The sequence below is a fragment of the Mirounga leonina genome, unplaced genomic scaffold (genome assembly GCF_011800145.1).
Source record: "Mirounga leonina isolate KUSES-001 unplaced genomic scaffold, KU_Mleo_1.0 Mir_91, whole genome shotgun sequence".
Classification (NCBI taxonomy): domain Eukaryota; kingdom Metazoa; phylum Chordata; class Mammalia; order Carnivora; family Phocidae; genus Mirounga; species Mirounga leonina.
In genome coordinates, this window is record NW_023270839.1 from 39641923 (window position 1) to 39657397 (window position 15475).

Genomic DNA, 15475 nt, shown 5'->3' on the forward strand with positions numbered 1-15475 from the left:
CTCCTCTGTCCCTCAGAGCAGCTGACTCTCTTTATTGGTTAAGAGACAGGAAAGGGGCCTCAAAAACAAGTACAAAATGAGCATTTATTGACATCTGCTCTGGGGTACACTGGGCTTCTAGGAAGAACAAAAGTAAATGTAAAGGGAAATGCACTAATATAATTAGCAAACTATTGCAATTGTGGATGTGAAATGTTCTTTCCAGACTTGGTAGAGGAGCTACGATTACCCTGTATCCGACAGCTTAACATGGAATGTATACTAGAGTTCCAAACTCAGCAAAGAAATAAATAAGTTATTTACATTTCAAGTAAAAATATTGTAGTTTATTCCTTTATTTCACCATCATTTATATGTGTCAACTGTGATAGAGGCCTTTCTGACATCCTGTAGACCAAGGCCAAGAAATATGCCTTATATTGGTTACTTGGTCTTTAACATCAGGTTATCATTATTGTAGAGGTGAGCAAAACCCTGCAAAAAGAGAAGGAAGTACATTTTCGTCGATGGCCATAGATTTTACCAATGGTCAATTTCTTGTGTTTCTTGTAAACAGGACAAAAAGACTTTATTTTGACATTTGGGGGGGCTACGGCCTATCAGTATCATGGGATAAAGACAGTAAATAAAGGCGTGAAGAAACAAACAAGCAAACTGCACCAGAACAGATGTGCTTAAATTAACCAAGTGACAGTTTATGCATCAGTCTCACAATGGCTGTTGCATGAGGTGGGGGAAGAAAAGTACCAAGAGACTTAGTTGCTTAGAGGCTGCAGAGCAACCCCAGGAAACCTCAGAGAGGCCCCCCGCCTAGCGCTGGCGCTGGCCACGCCTACTAGCCCGTTGCTGTCTCCGTGAGGACACCCTTCCTCTGACAGTGTTTGTGGCAGGGGGCCGGGCAGGGGGGCTTTGGAGGTACTGGAAGGCACTCTGGCGGCCCACTTGCCTCTCTACGCAGTTGAAGGTGAGGGCCACTCCCACGTTGCTCTTCATGACTCTGGAGGAGCCATCGGATGTGCCATCAAAGCACCGGCCAAGTGCAATCTCCTTGGCCGTGTGAGGGTCCTGGTCAGTGACAGTATAGATGCCATAGTTGTGGCCCAGTGGATCCAGGGGTGCCAGCATGGTGTACTCACTGGTGTCATTGTTGACTGCTAGCGGTAGGTGGTTGACCAGGTACTCGTGAAGCATGGAGTTCACACTGGCTCGATAGCAGCTGCCCTGAGGGATGACCTTCACCAGTGTGCGGTCCACGCGGTCCTGGTCATAGAGCATCCCACTGCACTTGAACTCTAAACAGGCAGATGAGACATTGGGCTGGTCCCTGTCCCGTGTGCTCTTCACATCCCGGATTCCATACAACTTCCCCACTGTCTGCCGGTGGGTGCCCCCCATGTTGCGGGATCGCACGTTCACCTCCACTGGCCCCACGATCTTCACCTTGATGTAGCAGGCCCTAAACTCCATTGGCTTGGGCCACCATGCCAGGTAGTCTTCAGTCCAGCTCATAGGGTCATCCTCGTTGAAGGGGACAGTGTTGTAGTCATACCGATCCCCCTCAATCTGGTAGAACCGGAAGTGGGCAGCACTGGGTGGTGCCTCCTCACATGCCCGGAGGTTCTCAAGGGCATAGATGGGCCCATTGCTCTCCTCAGCTGAACTGGGCCTTGGCTTGGCCATGCTGATCTGGAAAGCTGTCTTCTTCACCTGTGGGTCCTCATGATCTGTCCGACGGTATTTGAGCTTATTAAGATAGGGCTGAGGGACACCAATTGCATTTGGGTTGAATTTAGGAGAAGACTGTACCGCTTCCAGTTCTTCCCCAGCCAGGCTTGCCAAGACATAGGCGGAATAGGCATCAGGGGACTGGTCATCACAGAAGGCAGGCAGACAGGCCCCATTGGGCCCTGTGATGACACTGTCAAAGCGGCCCCAGGCCCTGGGGTTGGACGAGAAGCCCGTCCTGGGCTCCAGGTTGATCGCAGAGACCACAACCCCCTGGATCTGCTCACTGGGCAAGAACCTCTCACTCCGGTAGGCCCTAACCTTGATAAAGCACCTCCTGCTTTCTGGGACATCCAGATTAAAGAGCCTCCTTTCACGGATCTCCATGTTGCCAACCAGGAAGGTTCTCTCTTCCCTTTTGCCCCGCCTTTGTCTTTCAAATTTGAAGTCACCTTCCTCCTCCCACAACCCTGTGTCTGGGTTGAGCGACCAGAGTTGCATTGTGGGCACGTGTTCTGGCATCTTGACCTGGGTCGAGTCAAGGTGGACCTTCACGTTGCCAACATTAAGTGACTCTGAGGTGGCCTCGTCTGTGAAGTCCACAGAGAACATACCATATGTCCGAAGGGGGAACGTGTCTCCTTCATCATTGATGAAGTTCAGGTCACTCTGGGCAGCCGTGGCTGTGGAAATATTCCGAGGATCCAGGAAGGTCACACTGGCCTTTACTTTTCCTGTGTAGGGCTCTCCATTCTGCCTATAGAAACTCTTGGATGGGATCTCCAGCTCAGCCATAGGGTCTTCTCCAGCCACCTCCCCTAGGGGGATAATGTTGGTGTCCATGGCCTCCAAGGTGATGGGCTCTTTCTTCCGAAGCATCTTGATCTCGTGGAACACCGCACTCCCCTTCTTGTTGAAGGGCAGCACTTTAGTGGTGTTGACGAATTTCTGCATCCTGTCCACAAATGTGAGCACCAACCTCTCCGTGTCCTGGGGAACATGGAGGGTGAAAGTGCCTTTGTAGCCAGTCATGCTCACACGGTTGCTCCCCATGTACACGTGGCCAAAGCGCATGGGTTCCCCATTGTCAGCAGCACTGACGCGGCCACGCACAATACTCCGGGTCTCCGTACACCGCAGACAGCTGCACTCTATGGCCACCTTGGTGGGCAGGGTGTACCCGCTGCATTGGATCTCCCTTTCCTCAGTTTTGGAGATGCCACAGCAGTGCTCCACAGCATCCCGGCACCTGATAGCCTTATCCTGCTGCCCTGCACAGGTCTTGACGGGGCAATGGCCCACGTCATAGTAGAAGGAGTTGGTGGCATTCTGGAAGCAATCATGGGGCAGCCGGATAAGGTAGCTCTCAGGGGTTGGATTGCAAGGAGTCTCATCAGCAGCTGTGGAGGGAAACAATGTGAATATTAAAAGTAAGTTCGTGTCCTACACAAAAGGGTACCCTTACCTCACCTCTCTGGAGGGCTTTATGGTTTTCAAAGTACTTTTTTTTTTTTTAAGATTTTATTTATTTATTTATTTGACACAGAGAGAGAGACAGCAAGGGAGGGAACACAAGCAGGAGGAGTGGGAGAGGGAGAAGCAGGCTTCCCGCTGAGCAGGGAGCCCGATGCGGGACTCGATCCCAGGACCCTGGGATCATGACCTGAGCCGAAGGCAGACGCTTAACAACTGAGCCAGCCAGGCGCCCGGTTTTCAAAGTACTTGCATATCCCTGATCCTGATTCTCACAGAACTCTTCTGAGGGAGATGGAATAACCATTATTTTTTTTTATCATTTTTAAAAAAGATTGTATTTATTTATTTGTCAGAGAGAGAGCACAAAGCAGGGGGAGCGGCAGGCAGAGGGAGAAGCAGGCTCCCCGCTGAGCAAGGAGCCCGACTGGGACTTGATCCCAGGATCCTGGGATCATGACCCGAGCTGAAGGCAGACACTTAACGACTGAGCCACCCAGGTGTCCCTGGAATAGCCATTATTAATCCCATTTTATATATACGGAAATGGAGTTGGTTACTGAGACCATTAGAGTCACGGTTCTCAGTAGAGGGGTCTTGAAAATGTGTGAGAGTGTTTTGAGTTACCACTAAAATTGAGAGGCTACGGGCATGTAGTGGGTGGGGTGGGGGCTAGGCCTTGCTGCCCTGTGTCCTGCGAGGGCCTGGCACTGCTCTGCATGAAGAATTTGTCTGCATGAAGTTCATGTATCCCAGCAGATAGTCATGTAGGTGGAAAACCTGTTTCAAATGATCAGAGCCTACTATTTTTTATGTGGCTTTAACCATCCATTGAATTTTTATTTTCTATTTTTATTTTATTTTATTTTATTTAAGATTTTATTTATTTATTAGAGAGAGAGAGCATGAGAGGGGGGAGGGTCAGAGGGAGAAGCAGACTCCCTGCCCAGCAAGGAGCCCGATGCGGGACTTGATCCCGGGACTCCAGGATCATGACCTGAGCCGAAGGCAGCCGCTTAACCAACTGAGCCACCCAGGCGCCCCATACATTGAATTTTTAAAGAACACAACTGCCATATAAATCAAGTTAAGATTGTGCTTGGTTTAGCTTGGAACTATACCAAGAATTGTTCCTTGTCTCAGGAAAACCGCATACCTGCAGGAGCATTACCCAAGGAAGGTGAACCTCCAATATTATACTCCTGTATCCATCAGGATTTGTAGCTGTTGCATTCGTGGTGACTGGATTTAAGTGCAAGTGTCTGACCTCTGGGTTAGCCTTCTCATGTTGTTATGCCAAAAACATCTACACATTGAATTATATACACTGTTTTGAATTAGAGTTATTTTCTTTTTTCTTTATGTTATAGTTCGGGCCATGCGCACATGTATTTAGAAATTATATGTAGTTATTATCTATCAGTTTGACTTCAGAATGGTAAGGCAGTGTTACAGTAACTGTCAAGGTGGGAGCATTGGTTTTATGGATTGGGAACCACTGTGGAGGGGGCTCCACATCTCCTCTCCAGTGGTCCCAATGCCCTGTGTCCTGTCTGCCCTGAGGTCTGGTGCTCAGTGTTCTCGGAGTCCATGAAATATTTCAGAATCCTTCCAATCAATTTTTTCTCTCCTGCCTTTTGTTTAGTTTTATTTAGGCCAATTATTACTATTATTATTTTATTTGAGAGAGAGAGCGAGAGAGAACATGAACAGGAGGGAGGGGCAGAGGGAGAAGGAGAAGCAGACTCCCCACTGAGCAGGGAACCAGAGGCAGGGCTCGATCCCAGGACTCCAGGATCATTACCTGAGTGGAAGGCAGACGCCCAACCCATTAAGCCACCCGGGCGCCTCTAGGCCAACTATTAAGATCTCCTCCTCCCCGCCCTCCCACCCCCCACTTTGCAAGTACAGGTTCCTGATTGGTCTTGGCCTCGAGTCTCTCCCCCTCCAGATCACTTCTTAAAGCCAGCTCTAATCAGGTCACCCTCTTCTGTAAACCTTAGCTCACGCTGGCCCCTTGATCTAGAGAGGCCAGCCCTCTAGACCTCCATACACACAGTCCTTGGCCATTATTCAAGGCCGGGGGTTCACAACATTGGCTGCAAATTAGAATCACCTGGGGGAGATTTTAATCTGTGCATGCCTAGACCATATCCCAAACCCATGACATCAGACTCTCTGGAGGTAAGACCCAGTCATCAGTATTTTTAAAAATTCAGCAGGTGATCCCAATGAGTAGCCAAGGCTGTGACCCACTATTTAAACTCCAGCTGAAAAGCTGATCCCTCAAGCAGTCATCCAAGGTCACTCACACTGAAAGGTCTTTGTGTCTCATCTTTTTTTTTTTTTAAGGTTTTATTTATTTATTTGACAGATAGAGACATGGTGAGAGAGGGAACACAAGCAAGGGGAGTGGGAGAGGGAGAAGCAGGGAGCCCGATGTGGGGCTCGATCCCAGGACCCTGGGATCATGACCTGAACTGAAGGCAAACGCCTAACGACCGAGCCACCCAGGCACCCTTCTGTGTCTCATCTTATCTCCTGTTTTAGTGCATTTTTCTATCTTTACTTATTTGTCTCTTATTTCTGTTTCTTCACCCTCTTGGACTGGCAGCTCCGTGAGGGGAGGCTTCAGGACTGTGAGATCTTTGTATCCCAGAGGGCATAGCACTGTGCACAGCACAGAAAAGCCCGAGCTTTTACTGCCTAAATATGGCCACTTGGGTGCTCCCCCGGCCCTGTGGCAGACTCAGGGACGCTGACAGGCTTACCTATGACAGTCAGCTGGGCCACCTGCGACTTCACAGCCCCAGCATCACTCTGCGCCTTGCAGAAGTACTCGCCAGCCTGGTCCTGTTGCAGGTTCCTCAGCACCAGCTTACTCTCATGCTTGTAGAGGGAGGGGTCCAGCAGCGTGTCATTGTGGTACCTGCAAGGAATGGAGCAGAGCCTGAGGGGATGGTGGGAGAGCAGGTACCCCTGGGGAGAGGGCCAGGAGCTAGCTGTCGGGGAGGCAGATGATGCCTGGGGCCCTGCGGATGCTAACACCACCTGTGACTTAGCTCATCCAAGAGCACTGACTGGCCTGGGAGTCAAGGGACTTCATTCTGAGTCCCAGCCTCACTACTACCTGGCTGTGGATCCTTGGACAAATCATCTCACCTCTCTGAGATTTAGCCTCCTGGTCTGTGATTCCCTAGCTGACTTCACAGAATTGCTGGAGCATCAGACAAGACAATGGCTGTGAAATAAATATCTGTGAAGGCTAGAGGACTCAGCCCTCGGGGACTCTGACCTGGCATGCTTTTGTGAGGGGAAGCAGGGCTGGGGAACCTTGTTCTGTGTCCCAAGGATATCCAAGTCAGGACCCTGAGACCAGAGCTGCTCTGTGGGGACCCCAGCTGCAAGAGGATAGTAACAGGGCTGGCTGGTTGATGGGGTGACCTCAACCCCACTGGCTCCCACTTATAAATGCCAACCTGTGGGCTCTGTGCCAAGGCCTTACAAATAACTTTATTCTGTTGGTTATTGTTATGATTAATAAGTCCAGACCCAGGGGCGCCTGGGTGGCTCAGCTGGTTAAGTGGCTGCCTTCGGCTCAGGTCATGATCCCAGGGTCCTGGGATCGAGCCCCGCATCAGGCTCCTTGCTCGGCGGGGAGCCTGCTTCTCCCTCTCCCTCTGCCAGCCTCTCTGCCTACTTGTGCTCTCTCTCTATCTCTCTGTCAAATAAATAAATAAAATCTTTAAAAAATAATAATAGTAAGTCCAGACCCAGTGTAAGAAAGGTCTGGTCTCCAAGAAGACTTGGCAAGGAAACTGGCAGAACACTCACCAGAAATACTTGTCCGGACTGGGCTTCCCCGTGGCCTTACAGCAAAGGGACACACTCTGCCCAGCTCTCCGTGCTTTTGTCTCTGGGTTCTTCACGATATATGGAGTCTCTGGGACAGGAGACAAGAAATGGTGATTTGGTTTTTTTCTCTGTGGCAGATTGTCTAGAGCCTTGCTCCCTCAAGTTTTTTGCTGTGTGTTAAAATTGTATGACTTTATGCCTCCTCCCACTCCTAGCTCCTCTCTAATGGAAGTGATCCAGAATGGAGTCCACCCACTCCACACCCTCGGCCTAGGATCAGCTTCTGCAGCCTCTCAAGCAGCATTTGGGTGGGGCAGTAGAGAACCAAGGGGACCTTGTGCAAGCCAAGATTCCTAAGCACTGCCTTGGGACAGAGCTGGCTGTTTTGAATAGTGCAATACTCCCATTCTGCTGCCTCCAGCAGAATGTGCTGGCCATTCTGCACCATTTCTGGATTCCCCCAGCCTGTCTATAAACTCCAAATCTCATAATGTATTATAACTGACTATTTTAGATAAGGTGGCCAGGAAAGAATTCATACATTTGAGAGATCAATCCATGTCGACATCTGTGGGAAGAATACTCCAAGCAGAGTATATAGCAAGTGCAAGGGCCCTGAGGCAGGAGTGTGCCTGCATGTTTGAGGAACAGCTAGGAGGCTATTCTGGCTGGAGTAGAGTGACTCAGTGGGGGTGGAAGGGAGAGTAACGGAAGAGGAGAACAGAGAAGTATGGGGGAGCCAGATGATGTAGAGCCTTGTGGGTCATGGTAAGGATTTGGGAATTTACTCTGTAAGCTGCTAAGCCAGCTCTTAGCACTATGATCCCTTTATTTAAAAGTCTAGCCTTCCTGTCCAGCTCTTCCCCGGAGAACAGTACCTGCCCTCCTGAACTCCGCATTGACAGTGGCTGTTTTTAGGCTAGTCTTGGGCATCGTGAGCATGATGGGGGCAAACTTGGCCTTTGTGATCTTCAGAATGCTTTTGCCATCAGGGCACAAGCCAGGGACTCGGAACCTCCCATTGCTGTCTGTCTTGGTCAGTGGCTTAGGCGTCTTAGTCAGCAGGTAGACAGTGGCCCCTGAGGCTGGGGCACCCCCAGGGAGGGAGACAGCTCCGTGTAGCATGAAGTCCTGGCACATGCAGGCATCACAGTCGGCATTCACCTGGCCCATGGGGCAGGTCAGGTCACAGGCTGTGGAAGAAGGGGCCACATCAGGAGGGCTTATGTGGATTCTGGCTCTCCTTCAGGCACATCTCAGCCTATGGACTCACACATGCTTCCCCTCCCCCTTAGGTCTTTGTTACCTCTCCTTATCAGCCTGCGTGACTAATTCCTATTCATCCTTCAAGACTTAGCCCAGGACACTTCCTCCAGGAAGCCATCCTTGATTCTCCTAAGTTACAATTGACCCTGCTCTGTGCTCCCACGTTATCCTCTATATCCCCCATCAGAGCACATAACAGATGCTCATTTAATTCTTGGGGAATGAATGAATCATTCTCAGTCTGACCCTCTGCCCTAACCTTCTAGGCTGCTGCAGCTCAGTTGCATGCCTTCCCAGCACCAGGAGCAAGAGTAGTACCTGTACAGGGCTGGTCCATGCAGAGCCGGCCCTCCTCAGAGGCCTCATTGCAGAGTGAAACAGTCTCTGCCAAGCAGGTGCGTGTTCGGGTCTGGACTCCAGTGTGACCACAAGCAGCAGAACACTTGCTCCAGTGAGACCATGGGGTCCAGACGCGCTCTGTGTCTCGGCGCAGGGACCCTGCAAAGAGGATCAGCAGATGGTCTGACTTGCCTCCCGAGGGGACTCTGTCAGGAAATCTGCCCCTGAGGCTGTTTTCTCTCAGAGAGACAGGGTCTTTCTTCACATCATAGACATCATTGATATTTATATTTACTGCAATGACTTTTCCAACAGATGAAAGTCAAGAGTCCTGAGGAAGTGGTGTCTCTAATTTGCACAGAGGTACCATATGGGCCAGGGGTGTCTCTGAGAGGGACTTGTTGGCCAAGCACTGGGACCTGGATATGCTGTCCTAGGATGTGCAGGGATAGCACCATCTTCCCTCCCCATCAGTGTGGAAACAGTCATATGTTCCTGTGGAAGGGCTCCCTCTGGGTCAGGGTCTGGGACCTCAGTGACTCAGACCTCACGCTTCCCCAGCCCCTCACCTCTGCTCTGAGGCCTGTGTGCAGCAATGGGGACCTTCGACCTTGCCCAGCCTGAGCTCCCACTCTGGATGACCACCACTGCCACCCAGGCCTGCGGGGTCAGGCCGTGCGCACCCACCCAGGAAGGGAGGGTGACCGTCTGAGAAGTGGGCAGTCTTGCAGCTGGCTCTGTATTATCCTATGTGGAGAGGGAGGATGTCGCGCATGAACTCTTGGACTCTGTAAACACCGACGTGAGTTCAAATCCCAGCTCCCCACTTATCAGCTGCAGAATTGTGAGAAATTACCTAACCTCTCCAGGTCTGGAGTAACTTGTCAAAATGGAGATTCCTCACAGGTCAGTTATAAAGACTGAGTGATGACTATAACGAGCCCAGTGTCTGGCACATAAGGGCGATAATAGAAACTAACACTGAGTGAACGTTCACCTGGGTTAAACCCGCTATATCCATTGTCTCATTTAATTCTCATAAAAACCCACATCAAGGTGTATTAATATTTACTAATTTTACCTGTTCTATTGGTGAGAAACCTGAGGCTCAGAGAGCTTCAGAAAATTTGCCTAAGGGGCGCCTGGGTGGCTCAGTCAGTTGAGCGTCTGCCTTCCGCTCCTGATCTGGGTCCTGGGATCTGCATCAGGCTTCCTGCTCAGCAGGGAGCCTGCTTCTCCCTCTCCCTCTGCCCCTCCCCATCACTCATTCTCTCGCTCTCTCTCTCAAATAAATAAATAAAATCTTTAAAATATAATAATAAAATTACATTAAAAAAAAATTTGCCTAAGGAACACAGTTCAGATGGTAGACCCAAGATTCAAACGCAAGCAGCCCAACTCCGGAGCCTGTGGTCTTCACCTCCTTGCCACTCACACTCAATGAGTGGGTTGAACAGAAAGTACCCGTTGGCACAGAACATTCTTGGGAAGATCATGGCTCTCATGACATTAATGTGTTTCTCTGAGGGAGTCAAAGCCTGTGCATGGGTGTGATATCCAGAGTTCCTGTGGCCAGATGCCAATCCTGGCCTCTCCCTGTGCCAAGGCTGGTGGGAGGTAGGGGCTCAGGGACTGTCCGGGCTCACCTGGTGGACAGAGGAAGCGCACGGTGTAATTGGAGCAGTTCTGGCCGGGCCGCTGCTCCCTGTTGAGGCACCAGAAGCCCTCACGGAGACTGCCATGGACCACCTGGCCAGTGCTGCCTGCAGGCATCCAGTCAGTGGTCCGAGCCTCTAGCCTCAGGGGGCGAGCACACACACGGCCCCCATAGTAGAATTGAATGGCATCCAGCCGCTCATAGTCACCCTGCCCCCCTGGGTGGTCGATGTTGAACCATGTTGTCCACTCACCAGGACCTGAGAGGTAGAGGCAGGTCAGGGAGGAGCCAGGCCCCAGAGCCTCAGGGGGAGCTCCATCCTTCTTTTCTGCTTAACTCCTGGGACTCACTCCTGATACCTCTCACCCACCCCCATTGGTCTCGGATGCTGTCGCATCTATCTCTCCAGCATCCCTCCAGCCTTTTAACCTTCCGCTCCCGCCACTCTATTAAAGCTCTCAGCAGCCCGGCTCTGCCATGTCGGTAACTCCCTGCCTGGTCTCTCTACTTCCAAGTTCCCCTCTTCCCACCCCCACCCCTCCCCGACACTGCAGTCAGGGTGAGCTTTCTCCGGGTGGCTTGGACCCCACCAGTCACCAGCTTTAAATCCCTTAGCCAGGCATTGAGGGTGAGCTGGTGAGCTGGCCCCGGCTATCTCTCCATCCTCATCCCCCCGCCCCCCACTGTCTCCCACCAGCGTGTGCTCTGGGCCCAGCAAGCTCTATAGCATTCCTGAATATGCCAGGCAGCTTCACATTCTAAGCTGTCCTATTTCCTAGGTCCATCTGCCTGGACAGAGATGTAGGTTAAATGCCTTGTAAAAGTGGGTTTCCATGGAAACCAGGACATGGTGCCCTGGCTTCAGAGATTCTCCCAGCAAGCTCAGTAAAGACCCCCTCTCTTGATCCTCCCTGCTCCAGCCACAACTCACTTTCCAGAGAGTCAACAGGCTTGGCAAAGATGCTGGAGGTCCTCCTCCCAGGCTGGACTCTTCTTACCGACTGGGTGAGCATGGTCTGCCTCCCTGAGGGCAAGGAGGAGAAGTGAGAGGCCAGGACTGTTAGTTACAAGGGCCCAGCAGCATCCTGCTACCCCAGCCTTTCAAGATGCAGGGAAGCAGGTGATGTGGTGGATGGAGCATGAGCACTGGACATGGGTTCAAATCTCCACTCTGCCACTACCTAGCTGTGCAACCTCACGGAAGCTTTATTCTTCTAATTGCGTTTCCCAAATCACAGGGCTGCATTAACAATTGCTACATCGTAGGGTTCCAGTGCCTATTCAGGGTGATAGTGAATGTAAAGAGACCTGGCATGGAGTGAGTGCATGCTCAGCAGATGTAGTTGTCTTTTTTTTTTTTTTTTAAGATTTTATTTATTTATTTGACAGAGAGAGACATAGCGAGAGAGGGAACACAAGCAGGGGGAGTGGGAGAGGGAGAAGCAGGCTTCCCGCTGAGCAGGGAGAGCCCAATGCAGGGCTCGATCCCAGGACCCCGGGACCATGACCTGAGCCGAAGGCCGACGCTTAACGACTGAGCCACCCAGGCACCCAGATGTAGTTGTCTTATTGCTCTTGTTCTAAAAATGGATCATCAGATGCTGCTGAGCCACCACTGGGCTGGGGCTCCTATGTTAGGATCTGAGCCTGTCCTTCTTGGCAGAATGGAGCCTTATTTTCCTCATCTGTAAAATGGAGATATTAATTCCCACCTCAGAGGATGGTGGTCCACTTGGTGTGAGAATTTCATGAGGTAGCCCAAGTAAACATCTCTGAAGTATGCGGAGATTGAGAGTGTGAGTTCCAGAGGCTCTGCCACGTCCTGTTTGACCTTGAGCCAGATACTTGACTCATTTGACCCCTGTTCCCTCATCATAAAATGAGGATAAGAATAGTTCTTGCCTCAAAGGCTTCTGGAGATTAAATAAGCTCATTCATAAAACCCACTGAGAGCAATGCCCAGCACGGTGTTTGCTGAGTAAGTGTCAGAACTCCTAAAGACAGGTACAGGGTCCTCAGGCCATAAGAAACTTCCAGCCCCACCCCATCTGAGGCTGGATTGGGGCCTCCTGAGTGGGGAAGGAGAAGGAGAGCAGAGAGCAGACAAGCTTTGAAAGGCAATTAATTCTCATGGGAGGAGCCAAATCAGAATTCTCTCTGCTGCTTAATTGGGGTGATAGGAGCTCTTTTAATCAAACTAATCTGATTTCCCCTCAGATGGCTGAATGTTAATCATCTTCACAAACGGCAGCTGTCAGGGTGGAAAGAGCAAGGTGGGAGGCGGGCGCACACGGGGTTTGGTAAAATGGTGAGACAGGCTTTGTTCCTGTTCAAGGGCTCACAAAGGCTGCAGGGCATGCAGCTTTACAAGAGGGCTTTGAGCATTTTTTGCCCTACTTGAGTAGGTCGTTAGAAATCAGGAGAGGCAGGGGTGATGCGAGAGAGCATAGAGGGCAGGGCTGGGAGCGCTGATGCTCGGGTGCACCAGGCATATGCCCTCTACCTGTTCCTTCAGGAACTCAGGGTCACCAGAGGATGGGGTCAGAGGGGACAAGGGGACCAGAAGGGGGTCTGGAATCTGTGAAATTCGGCTGCATGGTCTAAATGAAATTGAGCTTTAAGAGAAAAGAATTTTTATGAAACTAAAACCAGACCACACCCCAACCTGCTTCTGAGAACCCCGTGATCCCTTGTGATTCCCTTTTGCTGTGACTGCCAGGAATCTCAGAGCTAAATTTAGCACCCAGCAGTGATAACCCTCTTACCTTTTTCCTCCCTTTGAATGACAGCTAATCCCCCTCTTCATTTAAAAGATTCTGTTCTGTGGGTTTTAATATTGGGAACTATCTCAAATTCTCTGGGAAAACAAGCAGGGTATAAATTATTAATAAGTCTATAGACCAGCCTGAGGTCTTAAGGCCATTGCTGCGGCCCATAGTTGGGTCCCAGATCAGATATGACTTCACTATGACAAGTAGAAGCTTGGGAGAGAGCAGATACTTAGCCCATACCTGACACAGAGGTGACTTCCAGGACCAGGAAGAAGAACACCCAGGCCTTGGTCCCCACCATCTTTTCCCCAGGCCCTGTGGGAAACATGGCAGGAGATGGGTGAGGGTGCTTCAGAGTTGGGACCTCCTTGGAACGTAGTTCCCTGGGAAGTTTCTCAGATCCAATGACCTGCGAAGAAACAAAGCTTATCAGGTTCCACATTTCTGTGTCATCTCTTATGGCTTGAGCAGAACTATTTTTTGACCTATCGAGGGTGGATGGGTAGACAGAATAAAGTCTCATGGGAGGTAACACCTGCCCCAGTTGTGAATCTGGGCAGCTTGGGAGGTGCAGAGGCTCAGGATTTGAGTTCAAATAAGGCAAACCTGGATTCAGATCCAGGCTCCAGGACCCCATATCCAGATGGGGCACAAGGGAGAGCAGGGGTGAGGAAGTACCTTGCCAATGGGGAGGGGCTTGGGCTTACTCCCAGCAGCCTCTTGAGTGACTCATTTATCACTTCCAAGACCTGGGCCTGGGGGCATGTTTTGCTACCCTTTGGTGGGGCTCACACTCTTGCACAAAGGGGTTACCCATGAACACTGTGCAGCCCAGCCCTGACTGCCTTGGCCCCTCACAGGACGTGCAAGCGGGAGGGCGCAGATGCTTCAGACGCATGACCTCCATGAACACATTCCCAGATGTGAACAGGCTGCAGCTGGAACACATTTCTGGCCTGTTTGGTGGGGCCTGGCTGGGAGTTACAGAGCCAGGAGCTCCCTGAAGGAGAGCAGAGGGGACACACTGTGCGAAGCCAGGGCTCCCCAATAACTGTTAAGCATGGGTCAGGGGCTGTAGGAGCCAGGAGAGACAAGTGGGCCTGACAATAAAGGCAAAGATCCGTGGGGGTATGGCCCAGGCTCTTGCTCATTTTTTCTCTCTCCCCAGAGCTCTGGCCAACCCAGAATCTGACCAGTTCCTGGAGATTCAAAAGTGACTCCCTTCAACATCCAAAGTCCAGGGTGTGGTAGGAAAGAGGAGATTCCTTTTTTTCCAGAAAAAAAAAGGATCCAAAAGCACTTGTCTGTCCCAGGAGAAGAATAAACCAATCCCACATTGCAGATCTTCTAGCTCTAAGCCCACTAACCTCCCCCTCAACCCCCACCCCCGCTCCGCCACCACCATTTTCTCAGTCAAGGGAACAGAGGCATGGGGGTCCCCAAGGTCCCCATCGTGTGTCTTACCCCAAGCTCCTGGGCTCGGAGCAGGGAGCTGAGTGCTACCCAGCATTCAGTCCGAGACCGGTCTAAGACTGTCTGGGAGGCCAAGGTGGCCTGAGGCACCTTGTGGAAAAACCATTTCCCATCTGGCAGGCCACGGAAGTTTCCTCAGCATATGCCCTGTTAGTTAGGCTCCCCATCCCACGCTCCTCAGAACTCTCGGACTAAGCAGACTGGCTGACCGCAAGGAGAAAGCAGACACCCAGAGGTACAGACCCTGACTGGGACCATTTGAGAGTCCCTGACCTCAGGTGAAGGACGGGGAGGACTTTGGACCAATGTGGGGAGAAGAGAGAATTTCAAAGCAGAAAGGGGGGGATCTTCTTTGGGGGAGATGCAGAGTGATCAGGGGAGGGCAGGAGTAGCTGAGCGGGGCAGGGAAATGCAGGCATGGGGTGAGGAAAATGGGAGTGGAGCTCACCGTGTCCTGAGCGGGACTCCTCAGCTGGGGGGTTCAAGTCTTCGTCTCTCCTGTCCAGCGGCCAGGCCTTATATAGCGCAGCTGGTGGCTCAGCCCGTGGCAGTGCGCCAGGGGGAGCGCGGCGAAACCAGATCTGAGCACGGGGAAGCTCAGCCTCCCCGTCCCCTCCCCACATCCCCTGGAGCTCCCTGAGGCCTGGATTTCACTTCCAGATCCTTAGGGGGGAGGCTGCAGGACCTGGGGAGAGGCCAGGTGGGCAGCGGCCTGGGGCTCCACAGACGGGAGCGGAGAGACACATGGAGGGGTAGGATGGGCAGTGGGAGCAGCCCTGGGAAGGGGCCAAGGGCTATTCTACATCTGGGCAGCATTTCATGGCTGGCAGGGGGCGGGGGGTGTCCTCTTGCCTAAGCTTTGCTTGCTGATCCCCCACATCCCCCTGACCCGCCCCTACAGAGAAAGAACTTTGCT

General features: G+C 51.6%; 1 protein-coding gene across 3 annotated transcripts; it reads right to left on the minus strand.

Moving 5' to 3' along the window:
- Positions 1–304: 304 nt before the first annotated feature.
- CILP (cartilage intermediate layer protein) lies at positions 305–15103 on the minus strand. Of its 3 annotated transcripts, XM_034993776.1 has the most exons (8): positions 13327–13401; positions 11247–11339; positions 10305–10574; positions 8638–8817; positions 7932–8246; positions 7033–7141; positions 5970–6127; positions 305–3125 (listed from the first exon to the last, which is right to left on the minus strand). In XM_034993776.1, exons 1-8 carry the CDS (start codon positions 13385–13387, stop codon positions 811–813), a joined length of 3501 nt encoding a protein of 1166 aa, XP_034849667.1. In that variant the 5' UTR covers positions 13388–13401; the 3' UTR covers positions 305–810. The 3 variants fall into 3 exon arrangements, with proteins under 3 accessions (XP_034849667.1, XP_034849669.1, XP_034849668.1); XM_034993778.1 differs by lacking the exons at positions 10305–10574; positions 11247–11339 and adding an exon at positions 15008–15103 and having other exon boundaries at positions 13327–13495; XM_034993777.1 differs by lacking the exon at positions 10305–10574.
- Positions 15104–15475: the final 372 nt, after the last annotated feature.